The sequence below is a fragment of the Doryrhamphus excisus genome, chromosome 23, assembly GCF_030265055.1.
Source record: "Doryrhamphus excisus isolate RoL2022-K1 chromosome 23, RoL_Dexc_1.0, whole genome shotgun sequence".
Classification (NCBI taxonomy): domain Eukaryota; kingdom Metazoa; phylum Chordata; class Actinopteri; order Syngnathiformes; family Syngnathidae; genus Doryrhamphus; species Doryrhamphus excisus.
Window position 1 is genome coordinate 3,977,501 of NC_080488.1, and position 20,702 is coordinate 3,998,202.

At 39.7% G+C, this 20,702-nt stretch overlaps 1 protein-coding gene across 2 annotated transcripts in view; it reads left to right on the forward strand.

Moving 5' to 3' along the window:
- Window positions 1–7,228, forward strand: part of slc7a11 (solute carrier family 7 member 11) — a 14,796-nt gene extending 7,568 nt beyond the window's left edge. The window contains exons 8-12 of one of the 2 annotated variants that reach the window (XR_009120888.1): window positions 279–382; window positions 1,049–1,145; window positions 1,264–1,413; window positions 3,574–3,675; window positions 5,509–7,228. Coding sequence is in view for 1 of the 2 variants with exons in the window: in XM_058063554.1 (XP_057919537.1) it covers window positions 279–382; window positions 1,049–1,145; window positions 1,264–1,413; window positions 3,498–3,675; window positions 5,509–5,564 (585 nt within the window). In the remaining variant the exon portion in view is untranslated. Of the gene's footprint in view, window positions 1–278; window positions 383–1,048; window positions 1,146–1,263; window positions 1,414–3,497; window positions 3,676–5,508 lie in introns of both variants that reach the window. The other variant, XM_058063554.1, reaches the window with a different exon arrangement.
- Window positions 7,229–20,702: the final 13,474 nt, after the last annotated feature.

Below are 20,702 nucleotides of genomic sequence, written 5' to 3' on the forward strand. Positions count from 1 at the left end.
AAAATAAAAAATAAAAAATAAAAAATAAAAAATAAAAAAAATATAACAACAACAACAACAAAACCTTAAATTATATAAGGAAAGCAGGAAGTGAACAAATGTAACAGTTACTGATTGTAAAAGTATCAGATGGAGGGGTAGGATGGCAGTGACAATTGGTTTGTCCCGTAACAATTTGTTGCCAGTTGACTCCATTGACATGTTTGATTCCCTCGTTAAAAATAACATATTGCTCCCACAAAGTGCCTCTTTGCTTAACATTATTTCCTCATTCACAGACATTTGCAAATAAATTGATGGGGGATTTCTCGTTAGCAGTGCCGGTATTTGTGGCCATGTCGTGCTACGGATCCATGAACGGTTGCCTCTTGGCTCTGTCAAGGTAAACTTTCATCTCCATTCTTTTCATTACTTGTATGTAGAACGTTCACAAAGTCATATCAAATGTAATGTTTTATGTCAAGCACTCATGCCAAGATGCTTATGGACTCCTATAGAGCAGCTACACACAATAACTAGCACAGAAAGCTTTATAGAGCTTCCAGAATCTGCACCTATTCCAGCTGTATTTCCAAAACGGCCTGTTTTAATGTATTCCACCCATGGCCTGTATCTGAACCTTTTGGAATTTCTCATATTTCTGCATAAAATCACCATCAAATGTGATCTGATCTTTGTCAAAATCACACAGATGAAAAATAAATTGGTTTCAATTGCTCTTAGGCAGAGGGTTCAGTTACTTATTCCTCCCCCTTCTGTCATCGTATGCATGCTATCCTCATTAAAATATGAAAACCTATAAATGTTTGGGCGGTTTTAGTTAAAGCAGACACTGTTTTTTCATTTGTGTGATTTTTGACAAAGATCAGATCACATTTGATGGTGATTTTATGCAGAAATGTGAGAAATTCCAAAAGGTTCAGATACTTTTTCATACCACTGTATATGTTTTAACTTCCATTTCTGTCAAAGAACGTCAAAGACGTGAAAGTTGATGGTCGTTGTAAGACAAAAATAATTTGTACTTATTTGTATTTGTGTTTTGCAGAACGTTTTTGGTTGCATCACGTGAAGGGCAACTACCTCACGTTTACTCCATGATCCACCTCCGCAGAAACACTCCAATAGCTGCCGTCCTCATACTGGTCAGTGTACTACAAAACAGAATCTGTTTTGTGTGTGCTTGGAACTGAGCAAAGGCCAGCACATCTGAAATAACACTTTAGAGGCCTCAAAACAAACCCCCCCAAAAAATGTGTGCAGTATCCCCTGACCATCATCCAGCTGTTTGTGGGCGACATCTACAGTCTGTTAAACTTCATGAGCTTCCTGCGGTGGTTAAAGATTGGTGTGGTCGTGCTCGGTTTAGTCTACCTTCGATACACCCAACCCGACCTCCCACGCCCCTTTAAGGTCAGTATTGACTCACTTTCAGCATTATTGACAAGGAAGTTAATGCTTTTTGTCTTTTTACCAGTTTTTGGCATCCCTATGTTGGGACACAATGCATCTTGTCATGATTGGGGGTGAATTTAGAGACATATGGACTCAAAAAATTCAAAAAAACTACAGGACAATACTTTTTAAAGCAGCGGTCAGAGTCTGAGATTTGATTATCTGCAGTCTGTCGCCATCTTCTGGTGAAAAGTGTAACTACCTTCATAAGTGGAGGCTGAGGAAGAGAATCATTCCTAACACAGATATATACAAAATACGCTATTTGGAATATAGTTATTGAATAAAAAGTTATATGTAGTATTCTGGCCACTAGACGTCTGAAATAGTGGTGAGCAAAACAGTTAATTTCATTCCGGTTCATTCAGTAAAAAGATCCGTTCATTTTGTTCATTTCGGTCAATTGGTCGTTAAGCCTGTGATCTCCCCTAGTGGTGTGTCGGTCATGAACGAACGGGACAAAAGAACTAGTTCAATTCATGACCGACTGTCAGTCATAAATGAACGGCCGACATGTGTCGGTCAATCTCTCGGTGTCGGTCTTTCAGTTAGCTAACCCCGCCCACCCACAAGAGCGAGGCGATGATAGGATAAGACAGGCAAGCACGCAGATAGTCCCGCCCCCTGCAAAAGGAACGGAGAAATGACTCGCCAGCCAATAAAAAAAAAGCATTTACAACTGAACGGGTATTTTAGGGGCATTACGTTCACAAAAAAGAACTAGTTCTTTTTACCCGTTTGTTCATGACCGACACACCACTTGTCAGAAATATTACATGATATTAGATTAGATTTTACATTTAGAATAAATAAATCGGAGAGGCTAACTCGTTAGCTTGGTAGCTTGCTATGCTTGCGTCCCTGCAGTGATCTCATAGCCTGGTGAGAAATGTGTTGTAAACAAAGAATAATATGAGTGTAACGGTGACTGTAGGGGTGTTATATACTGTCTATAAGACTCTAATAATGTTAAAACGGCATTTAGACAGTTCTAAAAAATATTCAATTTATGTTTGCGGGAAATACACGTAACACGTTTCTGTGGATCGTGGAACCTTCTTTTCTTATAACTGAAGATGTAAGTGATCTATTTTATGAATAATATGTTTTATATGTGTTTAAAAGTTACCACTTCCACACAAAATAGGAGGAAAACTCATTCATTCATTCATTTTCTACCGATTATCCTTACAAGGGTCGCGGGGGGTGCTGGAGCCTATCCCAGCTGTCTTCGGGCGAGAGGCGGGGTACACCCTGGACTGGTGGCCAGCCAATCACAGGGCACATATAGACAAACAACCATTCACACTCACATTCATACCTATGGACAATTTGGAGTCGCTAATTAACCTAGCATGTTTTTGGAATGTGGGAGGAAACTCACGCATGCACGGGGAGAACATGCAAACTCCACATAGAGATGGCCGAGGGTGGGGAAAGACAAAATAAGAAGCCAAAAAGTTACCACTTCCACACAAAATAGGAGGAGAACTCACTCATTCATTCATTTTCTAGTGCTTATCTTCACGAGGGTCGCGGGGGGTGCTGGAGCCTATCCCAGCTGTCTTCGGGCGAGAGGCGGGGTACACCCTGGACTGGTGGCCAGCCAATCACAGGGCACATATAGACAAACAACCATTCACACTCACATTCATACCTATGGACATTTTGGAGTCGCTAATTAACCTAGCATGTTTTTGGAATGTGGGAGGAAACCGGAGTACCCGGAGAAAACCTACGCATGCACGGGGAGAACATGCAAACTCCACACAGAGATGGCCGAGGGTGGAGAAAGACAAAATAAGAAGCCAAAAAGTTACCACTTCCACACAAAATAGGAGGAGAACTCATTCATTCATTCATTTTCTATTGCTTATCTTCACGAGGGTCGCTGGGGGTGCTGGAGCCTATCCCAGCTGTCTTCGGACGAGAGGTGGGGTACACCCTGGACTGGTTCCCAGTCCCAAGAGAATTTTCCAGAAAATCGCAAACCAATTATGAGCAATCGAACATGGCTTATTTACCCTTGAATTGTCCCCCAGGTACCGATCTTCATCCCGGTGGTGTTTGGCCTTACTTGTTTCTTCATGGTCTTCCTCTCTCTGTACTCGGAACCAGTCACCACTGGAACTGGATTTGCCATTTCTCTAACCGGGATCCCAGCCTACTACATCTTTGTTCGCTTCAACTGTCGGCCCAAGTGGTTGCAGAGAGCTTTAGGTGAGTCTGAAGCAGTGATTGGTTGAACATTAAACATCTGCAAAGGTTGGATGGAGGCAATGAGAAGACGTTTGTCCAGTTGCCTCCATTCCTTCCCTGCAGATAACAAGTGAATATTAATACAGTATATGAATATGATACATAATAACCCCAGTTTATCTCTGTTACAAAGACATGAACATGGTAGATTTCTTTTAACAGAATGAGATAATACAGTGGAACACCCCATTTTTTTTATAATTTACGTCCATTATTGTGCAATAAAATGTTTTTTTATAGTTTTATAATTATAGTTTTACATGCATAAAATAATTTGAAATGCATATACAGTTATAGTCTTGTTTTTTAAAACACAAATAATAAATGATGACTGTTTTATATGTAGTCATGTGTAGTATTCCGGCCACTAGGTGTCAGTAATGGGCCATACCAAGACATGACATTAGATGATGGGGTCTCAAACTCAATTTACTTGGGGGCCACTGGAGCTCGGGTCTGGGTGAGACTGGGCCGCATCAGGTTTTCAAAAAAAAAAAAAACAAACAAAAAAACGCATTTATTAAAAAGAAAAAAATTTAAAAAATTGGTTCCAATTTTCTACAATAAAAGCTCTGATAAAACATTCCACTGTTCTCAAATATCTTACTTTTTTCTACACAAAATAAGATGAAAAATAAATAAACAAATCAAGAATAAAGAAAATCAATCAATCAGTAATAAATAAATAAATATAATAATAATAATAAAACGGCAAATAATAAAAACTTAAGAAACCACATATAGTTGGTGGGTAGACAAATTATTTTTTTTCATATTAAAATGAACAAAGCATTATTAGAGCCCTGTAGACATGACAAAACACGACTATAGTCACATTTATACTCTTTTTATTTACAACATATTGCGCAACTGCAGGGTCTTGAGACACATGCTAACTCGCAAACTAGAGAGCTAGCGACCTAAACGGTAGCCTTCAAGTTATTTCCTTTAAACTTAAATAGCCAAAAACGTACCACTTCCACACGGATAGGGAGGATAACTATTAACAGTTATTTAACCTTTAACATGAACATTAATCAAACGTAATAAACGGTAGCCTTCAAGTTATTTCCTTTAAACTTAAATAGCCAAAAACTTACCACTTCCACACGGATAGGGAGGATAACTATTAACAGTTATTTAACCTTTAACATGAACGTTAATCAAACGTAATAATTTTTTCTGGGTACATGATACCATACAGCATCCATATCAAACTTGCGCGGGCCACACTAACAGTGTCCTGCGGGCCACATTTGGCCCGCGGGCCGCATGTTTGAGACCCCCTGCATTAGATGATGGTCACATTGCATGGAATCAACCATAGCATTGCAGACATGATCGAGTGAAAATAGGTTATTCTCCCATTCTGTGTGGAAGTGGTACAGTTTAGGCTTCTTTTTTTTCTTTCCTACTCTGTTTTAAAACCTCATTTGTGCTAAGTGTTTAGCACAAATGGGGGCTAACTAGTTAGCAATCTCTTAAAGCCCCGTCACTTGTGTTCCTGCAGTGATCCAATAGCCTTCACATTACTGTTGAGTAATGTGGTATAAACAAAGAATAATATTTCAAGTATTTTTTAAAGTTTTTTGATGTTCTGTTTCTCTTCAAATAAATGTACAATAAGTACTTTTCATGTCTTTGTCAAGGGGTAAACTTATTTATATTCCACTATTTACTCTTATTTGGTGTTCTTTGGTGGATTTATTGATTAAATTGGTACGAATAAAAAAAAAAACATGACTTACAGTATCACTTTTAATATTTGTAATATTTTTTTTATATCATTTATAGATTGGATCAACAGAACCATACAGATTCTCCTGGAGGTGGTTCCTGCCGACCAATGACTCTTGACTCAGATACTACGAGGAATGTATATTAGAGCCTGATTGATATGGATTTTTTGGCCGATGTGATATTAGGGAATAATATATATTATATTAGGGGAATTTAAAAAAAATTATGTTGGAATTTTTTATATCGGCTGATTAAAATTTTACATTTTTCAATTTTTTAAAAAAGAAAATAGCTGCTTTTGATGGCTTGGAACACATGTTACACAGATATAAAAATAGCAAAAAATTGTAATTACAAAAAAAATTTAATCAGAAATTGTATGGAACAAGCAGCATATGAATAATTTGGACATTTAATAAATCATTCAATCATTCAAAGTCTACATGAATTAATACATTTACTTTCACATGCCCCCTCACTATTATTATGGCATTAATCAGCCAAAACGGCCATTAAATTAATCTCATTAATAGGCGTGCCAATTAATTGGTGGGTCTTTTCTAAAAAAAAAAAAAAAAAAATAGCATATAAAATAAAATAATCCCTCATTTATTGTGGTTAATTGGTTCCAGACCTGACTGTGATAAATTGAATAGAGCATAGAAAACCGGTTTACAGGCTTCTAAATATGATTTTCAACATTCATAGAGCTTTTTTTTTATATAAAATAACAAAACTATAGCTACATTTACACTCCTATTACCCAATATCATAAACATAATAAGAGAAAATGAGCCATTTAAGATATAAATATTCATGCTGGTGCATATCGGGGTTCAGAGTTGTTAGGAATTATTGTGAGGTAATTCAAACCTGCTTGTTGTTCTGGTGCTTGTGTGTCTCACTGAACATTCCAGTAATATTACTGACACCTAGTGACCAGTGTAGAGTAACACATACCGTATCATGTCTTTGAATGCGTCTTCTGAATGTCTTATATTTGTATTTTAGTTCATTTTGATATTTTTATGATTGGAAATGATTCATTTCGGCAACAGAAATTATCTTAAAATATGCATATTTTTGTGCTAATAATTAGCAGTATTCAACCACGAAACAAATATATTACATTTTTCAAAAACGGTCATAAAAGTGAAGCTGTGGAATTCAAAGCGCTGTACCTAAGTGTTAACATCAGCACCATTTTTTGGTCGTTTATTCATTTTTTAATACTACTTAATTACCTAATTACTGATTATTACCCATTGACTATAATGGGCCAATTAAATCGGGCGGGTAGTTTAAATCAGTCGGGTCCTACTGCACATACTGATATAAATGTCACGTCAGATTAGAAGTATTTTAATAATGAATAATTGCTATGCAACAGCAGAAGGGACAGCAACTAAGCTAACCAAGAAAAAGATAAACAATGAAGCAACAAAGAAAAAGAGCAACACCTGAAATAAATAGGGAACAAAATTAAAAGCAGCTGCGTGAAACAAGTGAAGTGTGAGTGAACGTAAAGGAGCAACAAAGGAAATGCCTACAAAATAAGGGCACGAAAACCGGAAGTAGGGAATACAAGGAAACTAAACGAGCTGTCAAGGAGGCTAACTCCCACATCGTGACAATAAATGCAAAAAAGGAAATAATTAACCATATTGCACCTACTTATACAATATTTATATGAAAAACAAAATACTTTAATCGACTAATGTTTGTTCTTTTCATTCATTCATTCATTTTCATCCGTTCCAGAAGGTCTGACTTGTAGGTACGTCAAAGGTATTTGCGTAAAAATGTTTTATATTCAATATTTAATTTACAAATACTATATTTTGACTTTATTCCTGTCAAATTACTATAGATTGTTTATTGTTGTTTTTTTTGATTATTCATTCATTCATTTTCTACCGCTTATCCTCACAAGGGTTGCAGGGGGTGCTGGAGCCTATCCCAGCTGTCTTCAGGCGAGTGACAAACAACCATTCACACTCCCATTCATACCTATGGACAATTTGGAGTCGCTAATTAACCTAGCATGTTTTTGGAATGTGGGAGGAAACCGGAGTACCCGGAGAAAACACACACATGCACGGGGAGAACATGCAAATTCAACACAGAGATGGCCGAGGGTGGGGAAAGACAAAATAAGAAGCCAAAAAGTTACCACTTCCACACAAGATAGGAGGAGAAAACATTCATTCAATTATTTTCTACCGCTTATCCTCACGAGGGTTGCTTTGGGTGCTGGAGCCTATCCCAGCTGTCTTTGGGCAATAGACAAACAACCATTCACACTCACATTCATACCTATGGACAATTTGGAGTCGCTAATTAACCTAGCATGTTTTTGGAATGTGGGAGGAAACCGGAGTAGCCGGAGAAAATCCACGTATGCACGGGGAGAACATGCAAACACCACACAGAGATGGCCGAGGGTGGGGAAAGACAAAATAAGAAGCCAAAAAGTTACCACTTCCACACAAGATATGAGGAGAACTCATTCATTCATTTATTTTCTACCGCTTATCCTCACAAGGGTCGCTTTGGGTGCTGGAGCCTATCCCAGCTGTCTTCGGGCGAGAGGCGGGGTACATCCTGGACTGGTGGCCAGCCAATCACAGGGCACATATAGACAAACAACCATTCACACTCACATTCATACTTATGGACAATTTGGAGTCGCTAATTAAGCTAGCATGTTTTTGGAATGTGAAAACCCATGTATGCACGGGGATGCCCAAGGGTGGAATCGAACTCTGGTCTCTTAGCTGTGAGGCCTGCACGTTAACCACTCATCCACCATGCAGACCTGTTTGTTCTTGTGTTTGTGTTTGCCTCTGTTGGTCTTACTCCATTCACACATTCACCAGCTCCCCCGTGCACGCCGACGTCAGTCGGCAAAGAAGGCTGTTTAGCGACAGGCTGCCCTTCCCGGGAGCAAACCAACACACTAAAAAACTCCTTTTATCCTTGTACCATCAAACTGCATAATTCCTTACTAGGAGGGAAGGGGACACTGAAACTGAATCAGTACACTTTGTATTCATACTTTATTACTCCATTTTGTAGTGCTATGTACTATATGCTAGTGCCACTATTGTCTTGTATACCGTCACACTAGGGGATCAATAAAGTTTCATTTAATCAAATCTGGACTTTTTAAAGATAAACGAGACCTCGTACCAGCTTCACATGTCAAAATATTTGAGTGATCTAAGACTCCTCATCTTCTGTGTGCTGAAATCCCAGCAGCAGCTTTGGAAAGCTGAGCTCTCATAAAAGCCCGACTTTTTGATCTTGCATGTAAACACAATCTCATATTCTCATTAGAGTTGGTGTTAACGAGCGCGTCTGAGCAGCCTGAGCATGCAAAGTGGGGAGTCTCAAAACAACACCATGACCAACTCAAACAGATGTTGTGACTTCCCTGACACTTGAGGAAACACTCGGAAATGTTTGATGCGACTCGGGGGCATCAAACACGTGCTTCTTGTGACGCAGTCCTGGCGTACTTGTAGGTAATGATGATTAACAGGCGGGGCTGTTATGGATTACAGTTTGAGATAATCACAACATTCATTCATTTTCTACCGCTTATCCTCACGAGGGTTGTGGGGGTGCTGGAGCCTATCCCAGCTGTCTTATACCCTGGACTGGTTGGAATATAGACAAACAACCATTCACACTCACATTCATACCTATGGACAATTTGGAGTCGCCAATTAACCTAGCATGTTTTTGGAATGTGGGAGGAAACCGGAGTACCCGGAGAAAACCCACGCATGCACGGGGAGAACATCCTCCTATCTTCTCCTCCTATCTTGTGTGGAAGTGGTAACTTTTTGGCTTTTTATTTTGTCTGCAAATTGTCCATAGGTATGAATGTGAGTGTGAATGGTTGTTTGTCTATATGTGCCCTGTGATTGGCTGGCCACCAGTCCAGGGTGGACCCCGCCTCTCGCCTGAAGTCAGCTGGGATAGGCTCCAGCATCCCCACGACCCTTGTGAAGATAAGCGGTAGAAAATTAATGAATGAATGAGTTCTCCTATTTTGTGTGGAAGTGGTAACTTTTTGGCTTCTTATTTTGGCTTTCCCCACCCGACAGACAGCTGGGATAGGCTCCAGCACCCCCTGCCACCCTCGTGAGGATAAGCGGTCGAAAATGAATGAATGAATGAGTTTTCCTCCTATTTTGTGTGGAAGTGGTAACTTTTTGGCTTCTTATTTTGTCTTTCCCCACCCGACAGACAGCTGGGATAGGCTCCAGCACCCCCTGCGACCCTCGTGAGGATAAGCGGTAGAAAATGAATTAATGAATGACTTTTCCTCCTATTTTGTGTGGAAGTGGTAACTTTTTGGCTTCTTATTTTGTCTTTCCCCACCTAACAGACAGCTGGGATAGGCTCCAGCACCCCCTGCGACCCTCGTGAGGATAAGCGGTAGAAAATGAATTAATGAATGACTTTTCCTCCTATTTTGTGTGGAAGTGGTAACTTTTTGGCTTCTTATTTTGTCTTTCCCCACCCGACAGACAGCTGGGATAGGCTCCAGCACACCCGCGACCCTTGTGAGAATAAGCGGTAGAAAATGAATGAATGAGTTTTCCTCCTATTTTGTGTGGAAGTGGTAACTTTTTGGCTTCTTATTTTGTCTTTCCCCACCCGACAGACAGCTGGGATAGGCTCCAGCACCCCCACGACCCTTGTGAGGCTAAGTAGTAGAAAAGGAATGAATGAATGAACAAAAAAATAACAATAATAAACAATCTATAGTAATTTGACAGGAATAAAGTCAAAATATAGTATTTGTATATTAAATATTGAAGATAAAACATTTTTACAGTATTTTTACAAAAATACTTGCCACCTGTGAAAAGTCAGACCTTCTGGAACGGAGTAAAGACACTAACCAAGGTTCTACTGTGTACTGTTTCTCTCCATTATAAATTGTATTTTTCAGGAAAAAAAAAACTGTATATTTGCCATCATAGGAGTATTTGAAGTTATCTTTACCTCAAGTCGATGGAAAGTACCAGGATAAGGCCCGAGCACTGCTCCCAGGCATGAGGAACCCTAGAAAGTGTTCTTTGAGTGTGCCTGGGAGAAATGCACAGTGTAATCTACTTTTCCTCACTCTCCCTCCCCCGAAGCATAACAAAAAGCCTGGGGAGAGTGTTTGTGATGCTAATTCTGTAGCAATAAATATTCAACACAAAATTCAAATGCCCGAGGAGAGAGGAAAAAATATGACGAGGGGTGGTGATGGAAAAAGAAGCTTTAGGAGACTGCCAGGAGGAAGTATAGCCTAATCCGTTAACATGGTCCAATGTTCCGGGGAAAACAGGAAGTATGAGTCCATTACAGACAAAATGGAAGAAATATCTGAAGAGCTTGAAGAGCAGAACATCTCAGGTGGTGAGGAATTAGCAGTGACCTTGTCTAGACTAGCAGTTAGCTTCTTGTAGCGTGAAATAAATAGAGTGGTCACGAGACGGAACGCTTTCTACAATCACGGCGATGACATGCAAGAAGTAAATAAACACGTAGGGCGACTACTACAACTAAGGAGAATAATAAACATCAATTATGTTAAATATAAACAGCGACTTTTTACTGAAAAAGTGTGGCAAGGCATGCTGGGAAGCCAGACAAACTTTCAGAATTTTTTAAAAATAAAAATAAAAATAAAAATAAAAATAAAAATAAAAATAAAAATAAAAATAAAAATAAAAATAAAAATAAAAATAAAAATAAAAATAAAAAGCCAAAAAGTTACCACTTCCACACAAGATAGGAGGAGAACTCATTCATTCATTTATTTTCTACCGCTTATCCTCACGAGGGTTGCAGACATGCTGGAGCCTATCCCAGCTGTCTTTGGGCGATAGACAAACAACCATTCACACTCACATTCATACCTATGGACAATTTGGAGTCGCTAATTAACCTAGCATGTTTTTGGAATGTGGGAGGAAACCGGAGTACCCGGAGAAAACCCACGCATGCACGGGGAGAACATGCAAACTCCACACAGAGATGGCCGAGGGTGGGGAAAGACAAAATAAGAAGCCAAAAAGTTACCACTTCCACACAAAATAGGAGGAGAACTCATTCATTCATTCATTTTCTACCGCTTTTCCTCACGAGGGTCGCGGAGGGTTGCTGGAGCCTATCCCAGCTGTCTTCGGGCGAGAGGCGGGGTACACCCTGGACTGGTGGCCAGCCAGCCAATCACAGGGCACATATAGACAAACAACCATTCACACTCACATTCATACCTATGGACAATTTGGAGTCGCTAATTAACCTAGCATGTTTTTGGAATGTGGGAGGAAACCGGCGTAAATATAAAATATTTAGAAACTATTTCATATTTATAATTGTATGTTTTTTTTTTTACATGATCTGATGTCAACTTCAGCGTCTGAAACTTGTAGTATTTTTCTGTCAGTCGTATGTAAGTGTTGTGCAACTGTGAGCGGTGTACCAAGACGGCCTTCTATTTAACGCTATAAGATTTTTTGTGAGTTCTTTGTGTGGCCATACTTCGGTACAGGACAAAAAAAACAAAAAACAACAAAAAAAAAAGTTGTGAGGCCTGCGTGCTAACCACTCGACGCCCGTGCAGCCCCTATATTTTTACATGCAAAAAACTGATTCAAAATACATAAATGAAAATAAATGATGAATGAGTGAATGTGGTCTACGTGTACACACTACAGTCCACCTTCATGCTATTATTATATTTGAGTATTTGTGTTTCCATGTAGTTTTGCCCACCCGGCGTGGTAAGACGATGACCACATACTTTGCAATATTCCAGACTTAATGCTTCTGAAAGTGGATCCGAGGGGAGCCCCTTCTTTGTGTATTTTTGGAAGACCATAAATACCAGTTATGGTCTCTTGTGGGTTTAATCGGTAATAAAGTGCACGGCTAATGGGTTCTGACTTTTGCAATGCTTGCAGGTGCTCTATGATGGACTCGTTATACGGAATGCTTGGGTCTCTTGGTCTCTTGTTAGTCTTTCGTATGTGTTGGCATCGTTGAGAAGTCCAAGTACTTTGTCATGGTAGTCAGTTGTGTTAAGACTTACTATGTCTGGTGGTAGGATTGTAGGATTGTGGTGTTTTACTTTGCTCAGCAGCATCACGGCTTTTCTTTTTTTAAGCGTGAGGTTATAAGAGTGGGGGGTGGGGTGGGGGGGGGGGGGGGGCTTAGTATTAGAAAGCACTGAGGACACTTTTAACCTAATTTGTTCCCCTTCGGTTTCCTAATAACTGATTCAGTCTCAGTGATCAAATCAGTTCTTGGAACTTGCTGTGGCGTCATGGAAAAATTAGACCCATTTTTTGTAAATATTTTTTGTGAGTTTTTTGTATGGTCATTTCACCTTGTACTTCGGTACGGGACAAAAAAAAAAAAAATTAAAATTAAAATTAAAATTAAAATTAAAATTAAAATTAAAATTAAAATTAAAATTAAAATTAAAATTAAAATTAAAATTAAAATATATTAGGAAAGCAGGAAGTGAACAAATGTAACAGTTACTGATTGTAAAAGTACCAGATGGAGGGGTAGGATTTAATAAGCTTTGCTTCTTCCTACTCCTTTTGGACATGTGGAACTGTGAACTGATTATGTGATGCATTCAATTGTAATCTGATGCATGTTCAAATGAAATTAAACCATTACCATTAACCATGTAGTGTGTACTTTCACATTGATTGAGTTCCCAGTTTAGTTCCCACATCAGTCATCAGTGATTTGCCTCACATTGAATACATATGAATGAACAAAAACCCCCCAAAACAAAAAAATAAAAATAAAAATAATAAATTAAAAATAAAAACTATATTAGGAAAGCAGGAAGTGAACAAATGTAACAGTTACTGATTGTAAAAGTACCAGATGGAGGGGTAGGATTTAATAAGCTTTGCTTCTTCCTACTCCTTTTGGACATGTGGAACTGTGAACTGATTATGTGACAAAAATAAAATAAAAAAAATAATATAAAAACTATATTAGGAAAGCAGGAAGTGAACAAATGTAACATGAGTGTTAAATGGTAATGTAAGTGTTGTGCAACTGTGAGTGATGTACCAAGACGGCCTTCTATGAAACGCTATTAGATTGAAAATGCATGGAGCCCATATACCGAATGAGGTGTAATAACTACATGGTCTAAAGTCTACGGCCCCCTAGGTTCTGTTTACTGTGTTCACACCTGATGGAACCAAAACGGGAAAAGGACCCAGAGTTCAATTAAACCAGAGAAAATGAACCTAATCTGAATAACCCATTTCCGAGGGCACATTGGACAAAAAGTTGCGAGGCGTATATCTGTCAGTCACAGAACGGGTTAAAAAGGAGAGAATGGGCGAGGAGATGAAAGGAGGAGGCAAGAGGGGATCGAGATGAGAAGGGGCGGGGAGGCTGTAAAGGTGAGCCGAGAGGATGGAGAAGGAAGATGAGAGGAGTGGAAGGTGGGTGAACAAGATAGCGGCTCTGGCGGTGAGAAGATTAAAGCCACTTCTGTAAAGCGTTGGCCCCATTTACGTGTTACAAAACGCCGAAGCACCCAAAACCATCATCTTCGTCTCTGTGATGCCTTCAAGCGCTCTCTCGGCCACACACATGGCGATGCGGAACGAAGACACTACAGGTGACATATTTTGAAAAGGCAGTCATTTGTTTATGTGTGACATGAATGAATGGAGAAGAATCTTTTATTCATGTTCTATTGTTTGTTCCATCCACTCGGAGGAGAGAACTTTCCGTTTGAACGTCAAACAAGACAGCTAATTAGGAAAGTGTGACACTTGCCATGCCGTGTTTGTGAGTGAGCCTTTTATATCTTTCACAGAAAATATTGACTAACTTTTCCGACGCCGCCTGAGGGGGAGCCGTGTCACCTGCCGTCTTAATTGGCTGTCACCAAGTCTGCTTGACGGGTCAGAATGCTGAGGAAGAATGAGGTCGAGAAGGAGCATAAAGCGACACTTTCTAGATCTTCCAGATTTTGCACTTTTTTTCTGTGGTTTTTCCATGGACTTCCTCCTTCCGATTCATTCACTGATAAATCACGAAGAAGAGGGGTGACGTTGGTGACGCCGATGTTGTTGTTAGTCCATAAATGGTAATGGTAATGGTTTAATTTCATTTGAACATGCATCAGATTACAATTGAATGCATCACATAATCAGTTCACAGTTCCACATGTCCAAAAGGAGTAGGAAGAAGCAAAGCTTATTAAATCCTACCCCTCCATCTGGTACTTTTACAATCAGTAACTGTTACATCTGTTCACTTCCTGCTTTCCTAATATAGTTTAAGTTTTTTTATTTTTTCATTTTTTTTATTTTTTCATTTTTTTATCACGTACGAGGTGTATGATTTTTTTTATTTATTTTATAAATTCTTATGTATTATTTATTTTTAGTTTTTAATGTTTTTGTAATGGTAATGGTTTTATTTCATTTGAACATGCATCAGATTACAATTGAATGCATCACATAATCAGTTCACAGTTCCACATGTCCAAAAGGAGTAGGAAGAAGCAAAGCTTATTAAATCCTACCCCTCCATCTTGTACTTTTACAATCAATAGCTGTTACATTTGTTCACTTCCTGCTTTCCTAATTTTAATTTTAATTTTAATTTTAATTTTAATTTTAATTTTTTTATTTCAAGTTTTTGTTGTTGTTGTTGTTGTTTATTTTATTAATTATTTATTTTATATATTTTAAATGTAAAATTTTAAATTTTAAATTTTAAATTTTAAATTTTAAATTTTAAATTTTAAATTTTAAATTTTAAATTTTAAATTTTTAATTTTTAATTTTTAATTTTTAATTTTTAAATGTACTTTTTACTTTACTTTATTTGCCTTTTATTTAACCTACAAATTTTGCCTGACCCTACACTTATACAAAAGGAATCAAGAGAAGTTTACTTATCGGGTCTTGGGTCTGGAACCAACGAACCACAATAAGCAAGAGATTAGTGAACCATTACACTACCAGGCCTCCAGTATGACCAAACATACTACGTCTTATTTATGTGTGGCATCGAATGACTCCTACATTTCCTCAGTCCATTTAAATACATTTTAAAGCGGCTTTATGAGCTACCAAAGTTGTTCCATTTTCCCTTTAGTCGATTTTAATGGTTCTAAAGTTGATCAGAAGTTCGGGAATTGTCTGTTCATTCTTAGTGGTCAAAGAGCTGGCTCTGGTTACTCTCCGTCTTTGTGCTTGAAGGACTAATGGACTCGGTATTGATCTCGCTCATATTCATGGCGGCTCTTTTAAATCGGGTCTTGATGATCAAGAGCGGATTGACTGTGGTCATTTTACACAGAGTCAGTCTTTTTGTTTGTGTTCATTCCGAGTTGAAGAACGTGGTTCATAATCCACATCGGATGATTGCGCAACACAAAATGGTGTTTTGAAGAACAGTCACGGCGTCCATTTTTAAAACCAATTCACTAACCAGAACTTAAGTGGGAATAAATTAGGAGGCAACATTGCTTCGGTCTTAATCGGCCATGCAGGTTGATGCTGGAAACGAATGTGCTGTCTTCATTCAAAAACACAGTGTGGGGGGTTTTCGGAAGGGGGGTGGGGGGCGTGAACATGATGATCCCAGATAACTACGCACACAAATTGGAAAAGACACGCAGCATTACAACGCAGCGCTAACCTTCATCTCCTCCCACGCACAGAAGAAAGAGAACAAAAAAAAAAAAAAAAAAAATCCAATCAAAAGTAGGTTAATTGAAAAATTCCCGTCTTGGATCTTTTTTCCAACCTTCACTACCTCCAGATGACTTCATAAGAGCAGTTTTATCGCTGAAGTCAGAATTTGGGAAAATCTTCCAAAACCTCCATTTTTAAGGACGTAAACATTAAATACGATAAAATGTTGAGTATTCAGTAAAGATCTGGCAACTTTGAAGAAATTGTATCCCTGTTCTGGCAACAATTTAGCTTTTTTCATTGTTTTGCCAATTTTTGCATTGTTAATATTAGCCACGGTGGTCGAGTGGTTAGCGTGCAGACCTCACAGCTAGGAGACCAGGGTTCAATTCCACCCATCTCTGTGTGGAGTTTGCATGTTCTCCCTGGTTTTCTCCGGGTACTCCGGTTTCCTCCCACATTCCAAAAACATGCTAGGTTAATTAGCGACTCCAAATTGTCCATAGGTATGAATGTGAGTGTGAATGGTTGTTTGTCTATATGTGCCCTGTGATTGGCTGGCCACCAGTCCAGGGTGTACCCCGCCTCTCGCCCTGAAGACAGCTGGGCTTTCCACCGCTTATCCTCATGAGGGTTGCGGGGGTGCTGGAGCCTATCCCAACTGGCTTCTTCATTTTCTACCGCTTATCCTCATGAGGGTCGGTGGGTGCTGGAGCCTATCCCAGCTGTCTTTTTCATTCATTCATTTTCTACCGCTTATCCTCATGAGGGTCGCGGGGGTGCTGGAGCCTATCCCAGCTGTCGTCTTCATTCATTCATTTTCTACCGCTTATCCTCATGAGGGTCGCGGGGGTGCTGGAGCCTATCCCAGCTGTCTTCATTTTCTACCGCTTATTCTCATTAGGGTTGCGGGGGTGCTGGAGCCTATCCCAGCTGTCTTCTTCATTCATTCATTTTCTACCGCTTATCCTCATGAGGGTCGCAGGGGGTGCTGGAGCCTATCCCAGCTGTCATCTTCATTCATTCCTTTTCTACCGCTTATCCTCATGCGGGTCGCGGGGGGTGCTGGAGCCTATCCCAGCTGTTGTCTTCCTTCATTTTCTACCGCTTATCCTCATGAGGGTCGCAGGGGGTGCTGGAGCCTATCCCAGCTGTTGTCTTCCTTCCTTCATTTTCTACCGCTTATCCTCATGAGGGTCGCGGGATGTGCTGGAGCCTATCCCAGCTGTCGTCTTCATTTTCTACCGCTTATCCTCATGAGGGTTGCAGGGGTGCTGGAGCGTATCCCAGCTGTCTTCTTCATTTTCTACCGCTTATCCTCATGAGGGTCACGGGGTTGCTGGAGCCTATCCCAGCTGTCTTCTTCATTCATTCATTTTCTATCGCTTATCTTCATGAGGGTTGCGGGGGTGCTGGAGCCTATCCCAGCTGTCTTTGGGCGAGAGGCGGGGTACACCCTGGACTGGTGGCCAGCCAATCACAGGGCACATATAGACAAACAACCATTCACACTCACATTCATACCTATGGACAATTTGGAGTCGCTAATTAACCTAGCATGTTTTTGGAATGTGGGAGGAAACCGGAGTACCCGGAGAAAACCCACGCATGCACGGGTAGAACATACAAACTCCACACAGAGAGGGTGGAATTGAACCCTTGTCTCCTAGCTGTGAGGTCTGCGCACTAACCACTCATCCGCCGCGCAGCCCTTTATTCTATATCAGTCATGACAAAATAATAAACATATGAGAATACTTGGAGAGAGGCACAAATAGATCCTGCATTCCATGGAAAGTCTAATAATCTCCACGGAATATAACCTCCGGAATTGCCCCAGCCGCTCTCTACTGCAGGCGTATTTATGGAGCCAACTACTAAATGTGGAAGACAATTCAAGAGTAGTATTACGTTCCATTTTACAATATTTATTTGTAAACATCACACTGCCCTCGGAGCATAGGCTAGCATGTGCGGAAGAATAGACAAACAGATTTGAGTGATAAAGCTTTACGCGTGATTTCCCATCCCCTGCTACCTGGAGGCTGTTGTCACCGAGATAAGACGACACTAATGCGAGCTGGCTCCCAGCATCCTTTGCACCGTGAAACAAACACATTCCGAGGTTAGGTGATGCCTCTCTGACTCTGACAATGTTTGTTCTCTTAAGTAGCCCTGGGGTTTTATGCTCCCTCTGACATTTGAATGGAAGCGTAGGCAATGCTAAGTCTACACACACACACACACACATGGTGCAGCATCGATGCAGACGCTTTTTGACATCTCCCCCTTTAAGGTTTTGTTGCTCAGACGTGAGGTCTGTATGATACGTCTGCAATCCGACATTACGTTACTTCGCGTTTTAATCGACATAATACGCGGAGTAAACTGACTCGTCATAACTAGACTTTATAAATATGTTTACTGTTCGCTTCGAATTTGTGCTGTCAGAACAGAAATAATTGAAGAATATGATTGTTGTGTAAAACAATGGAATCTGCTTAGAGGTCCCGCTTATGTTGACAGCCCGTTGATGTCGACCAGCTCCTCACTGTTCATCATAGATAGATAAGACTTCCCTTATTGTCATAGCACAAAAACACAGCAGTGAAATTGCCAACAAAATGTAATTGCCTGGCTCCCGTATAATACCAGAGACAAAAGAAGATCAATAATAATAAATAATAATAAGAATAATCAACCAAATATGAACAATGTACTATGTGCTATATATATATATCACTATATTGACAGTTACTATGGTACCCATTATGTCATTGGATGCTCATATCACCTTGTACTTTGGTATGTAATATATAAAAAAAAAACTGAAACTATATTAGGAAAGCAGGAAGTGAACAAATGTAACAGTTACTGATTGTAAAAGTACCAGATGAGGGGTAGGATTTAATAAGCTTTGCTTCTTCCTACTCCTTTTGTGGGTCGCAGGGGGGTGCTGGAGCCTATCCCTTCGGGCTAAGAGGCGCGGTACACCCTGGACTGGTCGCCAGCCAATCACAGGGCACATATAGACAAACAACCATTCACACTCACATTCATACCTATGGACAATTTGGAGTCGCTAATTAACCTAGCATGTTTTTGGAATGTGGGAGGAAACCGGAGTACCCGGAGAAAACCCACGCATGCACGGGGAGAACATGCAAACTCCACACAGAGATGGCCGAGGGTGGAATTGAACTCGGGTCTCCTAGCTGTGAGGCCTGCGTGCTAACCACTCGACCACTGCGCAGCCTCCAGATTTGTTGTGTGGTGTTTAGCCCACAAGGCGCCAACAATTTTAATGTACTTTTAAAGTCTTCCCTTTGCACTAATCCCTTGTTTATCGCGGTTAATTAGTTGCGATAAATTAATTGCAAAGTAGGATTCCTTATTTATAATGAAGTATTTTCATAGTTAGAGCATAGAATACCTATATATATCAGGGCTGTCAAGCAATTAAAATATTTGATTGCGATTAATCACATCATCGGTCCATAGTTAACTCACAATTAATCACATTTAATTGCGTGCAAACCGCTGAGCGCCGTGGAGCCCCCAGATTTGTTGTGTTGTGTTTATCCCACAAGACGCCAACACTTTTAATGTCCTTAAGTCGTCTCTTTGCACTAATCCCTTGTTTATCGTGGTTAATTAGTTGCGATAAATTAATTGCAAAGTAGGATTCCTTATTTATAATCCAGTATTTTCATAGTTACAGCTTAGAATACCTACATATATCAGGGCTTACAATCAATTGAAATATTTGATCATGATTAATCACATTCCCCCATAGTTAACTCATATTTAATCACATTTAATCACAGATAGAAATACGTTTTTATCTATATAAATCTCTTTCCTTCAATGGAGCAATTGAGCTTTATGTTGCGCAGGGGTCCTCGCTTTTCACTAATCCCTCGTTTATTGCGGTTAATTAGTTGTGATAAATTAATTGCAAAGTAGGATTCCATATTTATAATCCAGTATTTTCATAGTTAGAGCTTAGAATACCTATATATATCAGGGCTTTCAATCAATTAAAATATTTCATCGTGATTAATCACATTTTTTGTCCATAGTTAACTCGCAATTAATCATGTGCTAACCGTTGTATGACTGTGATGTTTTTATTTCCCAGTTTTCGAAAAGAACACCAATATAACACCAATATATATTTTGAGGTGTTCTGGGCATGCCCAGTCGGAAAAAGACCTAGGACATGCTGGAGGGATTATGTCTCACAGCTGGCCTGGGAACGCCTGGGTGTCCTGCCGGTGGAGTTGGAGGAGGTGGCCGGAGACCGGGAAGTCTGGGCTTCCCTACTGAAACTGTAGGGACCCGGACCCGGATAAGCGGAGCAAAATGGATGGATGGATGGATGAATGGACACCAATATTTCCAAAAATGAATCCTGTTTTTGTTTTAATGTCTGTGGTCTGTCTCGGTGGGTGGAAATACACAATATTATGCAAAGTGTCCCATTTGAGATTGCTAAATTATACAACGCTCCGAAAGATGTTCAAAACTGGTTCATAG